This window comes from Brachyistius frenatus, unplaced genomic scaffold, assembly GCF_029030835.1.
Source record: "Brachyistius frenatus isolate BFR_SWC_R1_liver_20210118 unplaced genomic scaffold, ASM2903083v1 Contig_72, whole genome shotgun sequence".
Taxonomy (NCBI): Eukaryota; Metazoa; Chordata; class Actinopteri; family Embiotocidae; genus Brachyistius; species Brachyistius frenatus.
The window spans coordinates 916,191-922,302 of NW_027210671.1; the positions used below are offsets into that span (position 1 = coordinate 916,191).

A 6,112-nucleotide genomic window follows, 5' to 3' on the forward strand; every position below is an offset into this window, starting at 1 on the left:
GAATTAGTCAAGTTAAAGGGATCTCAAATCAAAACGGAAATGATGAGGTACTTGGTGATACTTTAAAGCAGTTACATTTTCGGATTAATTTTCATCCAACCGTCGTAGTAAAACTGAAAAAAAAAATAGTCGTGAGAAATAACCAATTAGATTTAATTAAATACTGTCACTGATTTTTCTTTCTTTCAGATTGCCAGGTATTGTTGTCATCTTGGATACATGTAGTAGGTCATTTCAGAAGGAATTTTAATGTAGCTATCACAGCAGTAGGCTTTCTGACTTTATACATTTACTGAACACTTTATAGAGACATCTTTGCATTATGTAACAAATCATGTCAACAGCTCTGCCATAAATTCGTCTCCGTCGGTGTTTGGTGAGGTCGGGTAGGTAATATATCTACTCTATGTTTACTATTTAGGTTGTAGTAATGAATTGTATTACAGGGACTGATTTTATCCATCTGAAACGTGATGAGGCCCCAAGTAGACACTGCTTGTGGATTTTAAATTGAAATACAGCAGCCAGAGAAATGCAGTGAAAATACAATATTTTCCTTTGTTGATGTTAAAGAAGTTAAAGTTGTGCTGGAGTTTAAGTAAAAAGTAGCGTAAAATACACATATTTGAGTAAAGTACAGTATTTGAGTACGTGTATGTAGTTCCTTCTCCCCTCTGATATACTTTGGGCTCTTTGGTTTGTCCACTGAACTGTCCTCTCCAACATGGCGGAACTCCACGTCCATTCGGTTGTAGCGGATGGGCGGTCCCAACAAAGGAAACGGAAATGACGCAACGACGCCGAATCATTAAATACTGACGTTAGCGCGCGCTTCCAGCTCACTCCTCCCGCGAGCAGAGAGAGTCGTGTGTCTTCGCTGCCCTCGCGCACGCTAAACGCCACACAAAAGCGCGAGCCGTCTTGTCTCCCGCTCGGTTGATAAACTCCACGCTCGCAGCCTCCACCCGGTGACGGAGCCGACGCTGAAGGCGAACGGCGCATCTCCTGTTCTCCACCCGCGCAAGACGCCAGCAGCAGCAGCAGCAGCAGCCATGTTCGAGGCCCGCCTGGTCCAGGGCGCCATCCTGAAGAAGGTGCTGGAGGCTCTGAAGGACCTGATCACGGAGGCCTGCTGGGACGTCAGCTCGTCCGGCATCTCCCTGCAGAGCATGGACTCGTCTCACGTGTCCCTGGTGCAGCTCACGCTGCGGCACGACGGCTTCGACTCGTACCGCTGCGACAGGAACCTGGCGATGGGGGTCAACCTGAGCAGGTGGAGTACACGGCGCAGACACCACCGGTTAACGTTACACCGGTTAACGTTACACCCAGCCTGTCGGTCACTGCGGTGTCTTTTTTGTTCGCTCATTTTAATGGTGTGTGTGTGTGTGTGTGTGTGTGTGTGTGTGTGTGTGTGTGTGTGTGTGTGTGTGTGTCAGTCAAGCTGACAAAAGAAGGTGGCCATCTTGGCGGCTTCGCCCGGGCATGCCTCTCTCCCGAGCCCGGAAACTTTGCCTTCAATTAGAGATGTTTGTATTTACACGCGACGGGCTCCTTAACTTAGTTCGCGTGGTGTTGAAACGGCATGCGGGCAGTTTGAGGGACGTGTGCTGCTCTTAAGACGACGCAGCGACGTCATTTGAGCGCCAAATGCTCTGCAGAGAGCGTTGGCGGGAATTGTTGTTAAACCCGGGAACTTCCACTTCCGGTTGTGCGTCATTGCTTTCAGTCCGCGACATTACGCCAGCTCACTGGATGTTTCTCTTTGCTGTTACGTATTGATGTCCATTTAAGTTTAGATATTTAATAAGTATCGAGGTTTAAGTGCAACACTGAATTAGTCCGTTTTATTTTTATTTATTTGTTGATCGATTGACGTGTCTATAAAATGGCAGAAAACGTATGTAATTGTACCCATCACGTTTCCGTTGCCGTGGTGATATTTAAAAGTTTTCATAGTTCATTTGTTCATAACATTAAAGACAATATTGTTGTTGAAAAGTTTATTTCTGTCAGCAGATGAGTCATTTTAGTACAAACTTTCACACATTATGGTTTCCTGGTTTGTTTTTAAATATATTTTTAACTCTGAAGTTTTGATTAGGTTGTTTTTTGTTGTTGTTTTTTTTGTCCCCCTGTGTTTTTAACAACCCTTCGATTTGTTTTCTTTTCATCCAGTATGTCAAAAATCCTGAAGTGTGCAGGAAATGAGGACATCATCACCCTCAGAGCAGAGGACAATGCAGACACACTCGCCCTGGTGTTCGAGACCCTCAGTAAGTTTCTGACTAAATGATTGAATGAAATCAAATGTTTCCATCCGTGTTTCTTCAGCATTAAACGTCTTCGTCACCACGTGTCTCTCTTTGTTTCTGCAGACCAGGAGAAAGTCTCGGATTATGAGATGAAGCTGATGGACCTGGATGTGGAGCAGCTCGGTATTCCAGTAAGTCAGCTACCGTCTGTCCTCGTCCTTTTGTCTCCGACGTGTTTTTCTGTTCCTGACCTGTCCCTGTCTGTCTCCCCATCCAGGAGCAGGAGTACAGCTGTGTGGTGAAGATGCCCTCTGGGGAGTTCGCTCGCATCTGCCGTGACCTGTCCCAGATCGGCGACGCCGTCATGATCTCCTGCGCCAAGGACGGAGTCAAGTTCTCCGCCACAGGAGAGCTGGGCACCGGAAACGTCAAGCTGTCCCAGACCAGCAACGTGGACAAAGAGGACGAGGCGGTGAGTGCGACCCAATCACGGGACATTTAAATTATGAACTAGAAAGCATGGTATCGAGACGGCAGGGAAAAGTGTCTCTTTTTAAAATTGTCCAGAAGCTGATCGGTCGGGGCCATGGATCGCAAACGCTTGAATTCAGGACTTAAATTTACTGTTGGCAATTTAAGTCAAACAAAATCTGATTTAATTACAAATATTGAACACTGATTTAAAGTCGTTGTCCTCAAGAGCAAGAATTGAGAGCTTAACTATAGTGCTGAAACACTTAATTAACAATTTAACTGATAGCAAATGAATCTAAAATGGTTTTGATGAATTTGTGCCAGCAAATTGAGAAGGTTTCGGTTAAAACAGCCGGTAGGTGAATGAAACTTTACCTTTGTTGTTGTGCACAAGTTGAAATCTTGATGTCTCTTGTTTTTAGGTCACGATTGAGATGAATGAACCTGTCCAGCTGATCTTTGCCCTCAACTACCTGAACTTCTTCACCAAGGCCACGCCGCTGTCCAAGACGGTCACCCTCAGCATGTCCGCTGACATCCCCCTCGGTAAGTGTCCTCTCTCTTAAATCGCTCCCGGCGAGGTCTTCATCTGATCTGTCGTGGCTCAGACTGGTTTGTCGTCCCGCAGTGGTAGAGTACAAGATCGCCGACATGGGACACATCAAGTACTACTTGGCACCGAAGATTGACGAGGAGGCTTCCTAAGCTGCTTCTGGCCGACCAAAGGAGGGAAAATAGAGAAAAGCAGACGGCCGGGACTCGTCCCGAGTGATTGAAAGACTGAAGTGATCCGACGGCGGTCCGCCCGAGGTGTCTGATCTCCTCCTGCCTTGTGAGACATTCACAGCAGGTGTCGTGTCAACCATACAAACAGCCAGCTGTCAGCTGAGTGATTGGTGCCATCTGCACGGCGTGATGAAGCTTCGAGGTGTTCGGAGCGGCTGGCTGCTTCCAGACATCCCGAGCGCAAATTTCAGCACTTGTTCACTCTGCCGTCGAGTCTCCCTCTCTCTCTATTTTGGCCCGTTTTGGGAAATCTCAGATTTCAGGTATCCCGTACGTTTGTTTTGTAGATAACACATTTGTAAATACTTTCTGTGGCGTCACTGTCAGTCAAACCCCAAATGTTTTTGTATTCATTGATTCAGTCCCAAAATAAATGATTCGACTCGTTTCAAAGTCCTTCGGTGTTCCTAACATTTGTGGACGTGTGTTCTGAAATATTATTCCTTTAAATCCGTTACTAGCTTCAAAGCATGATAAGATTTTGTAGATCTGTTGAGCATCAGCTACGTGTTTTGGCAGGTGTTGCGGACAAAGTGATAAATGTACCGAGAAGCTGTTCACTGCAGAACCAGTGAGGGGAACCTGATTGCTGGACGTCCAGTCCGGCTCCACGTCTCTGGACCTTGTGAATTTGACGGCAGTGAGTGCCGCTTTAATGTATTGGGCAAAACACCACGAGACACGCCACCACCGCACATCGACTAGCCACCTTTAATACCCTCTCCGCTATCGGCAACCAGCTCGAATGCACTACTTGAATATGAATACGACCATTAATGTTTACACAAAACCATCACCATACAACAACAAAAACACTCGTACTCGTGTTTAACAATTCAGTAACGTGTGTTTAAAATAATGCCAGTCAGCAATGTCCCAGTCTACTCCCTTCTCTTGTTTATGATGGTTTGCTCCTGCAGCTGTTTAACAGTTGTTTGGGTTTGGGTTCATCTTTTATTTCAAGTAGGAGAATAGAATATCAGAAAAAAAAACCTTTGTATTTTAGACAGAAAATGTAGATCTGGTGTCCCGTCGTCGTTATAACACAGGTAGCCACTAGGTGGTGCTCTTCTGCTACTTTTGTTTTCACTTTCTGACGGAAAATGAATTCCTCTCACCTGTCGGGACACAACAGAGCTGTCATTTATCATACGCACATTTTCTTTTCATTTAAATGTTGCCGTGTTCAATCAAATAAATGCAGAATCTGTCTTAACTCGGCATCCTTTTTGTAATCTGTTTAAACCCGCGTCGCTGCTGCCTCGCTGTTCTTCTGTTATTCAACCAAGTTACATCACATGGATCCTCGCAGTTATTAAACCTCCAGGGCTGCAGGCCTTTCTTCATGCAGGTCACTGATCAAACTGAATAAACTGCTTATTATTCAAAGAAATCCCTTCCCACGCAGCCGGGCATACACGAGAGACCACCAGGACACCACTGTCTGAGTCGAGAGCTGGTTAATGTCGGAGCCACTATAATGGCAGACTGTTTTAATCCTCACAAAGCCTTAATCTGATTGGAAGAGACATCTGGTACTAGTTTCTAGTCTCTTTACTACACCACACCGAGCAGACTGTAACAACGTGACTGGAAACTCTGATATCCGCTGGTGTTGGCCAGATTACTGAGGAGAGATGCTCTCATGTCTGTGTGGGAAATCAAATGGCCCGCAGACATTTGCGTGTATTAATTACGAACTGTGAGGAAATTTAAATCTGTCATTGTAGCTCTTCGCATACGTTTGATTTAGAGCAATTGGCTGGACAAAACAAGGCTGCAGTTTAGTTAGTTTTAGCATTTAGACTTATAAAATATTAAATATAGGATGTATTTTAACCAAGCATACAATGTAGACTTTAGTCCAGCATCCAGACTGTAAAGTTGACCGATGATGGTGTTGTACTGTATGTCTGTGTCTTTATTCCGTGCAGAAAACTGAAGTATAATAAGGACAACTCAACATTTTGGGGACTTTTATGTGTTTCCTGTTCAGCAGTTGCCTAACAACCAGCCAAGGGCATGTTCCTGCTCACTGGCAAAGTTTCTTACCCTTCAGTTTCTGTAAGTATTGAACAAAATATCACGTGTTACTTAATGAGTATTAAATTAATCGATAGATGGATTTTGTTTCCACGGCGTCTTTGTACTCGGTGGTAGCTTCTTATTTCACAAACCAATTCCTCTTTGAGAATTTAACGATTCTTTCCCCTCATTTTCTCGTTTTTCAGGCCGTGACTGTCAGATCAGACTTTGCTCTTACCTGTCCCATTGAATAATGAATAAAGCAGCATGAGATGGAGCCAGCAGAGCACAGACAGAGCCGATGATAACCTCGCCGCAGATTGCCTGCCATTGTAATCTTAGACTCCTCTGTAACATCAGAATTAATCTGCTGAAAGGGCTGAGTTTGAGCCCAGCAGGGGCAAAAGAGGGTTTTTATTTTGTATGGATTTATTTGTCAAATAGATCTGATCTCTGTGCTTCTAAAACTCCCGATACCTGTAGGTCTGTTTGAGTCGTCTAAATTCATACCAGCTCTCACCAGCTTTTTAATTCTGCTCTGAGATGTTCTACAGACTTCAGAGGGCAGCTGT

The 6,112-nt window shown here is 44.8% G+C and overlaps 1 protein-coding gene across 1 annotated transcript; it reads left to right on the top strand.

The window, feature by feature from the left end:
- Positions 1 to 831: 831 nt before the first annotated feature.
- pcna (proliferating cell nuclear antigen) lies at positions 832 to 3,911 on the top strand. Its single transcript, XM_069707818.1, has 6 exons — positions 832 to 1,273; positions 2,179 to 2,276; positions 2,379 to 2,446; positions 2,533 to 2,727; positions 3,152 to 3,275; positions 3,358 to 3,911. The coding sequence occupies exons 1-6, from the start codon at positions 1,053 to 1,055 to the stop codon at positions 3,432 to 3,434; spliced, it is 783 nt and encodes a 260-aa protein (XP_069563919.1). The 5' UTR covers positions 832 to 1,052; the 3' UTR covers positions 3,435 to 3,911.
- The last annotated feature ends 2,201 nt before the right edge of the window (positions 3,912 to 6,112 follow it).

Coding starts and splice junctions, on each gene's coding strand:
- pcna (XM_069707818.1), top strand. CDS start 1,053: ATGTTCGAGGCCCGCCTGGTCCAGGGCGCCATCCTGAAGAAGGTGCTG. Junction 2,447..2,532: donor TGGAGCAGCTCGGTATTCCA/GTAAGTCAGCTA, acceptor CTCCCCATCCAG/GAGCAGGAGTACAGCTGTGT. Junction 3,276..3,357: donor GTCCGCTGACATCCCCCTCG/GTAAGTGTCCTC, acceptor GTCGTCCCGCAG/TGGTAGAGTACAAGATCGCC.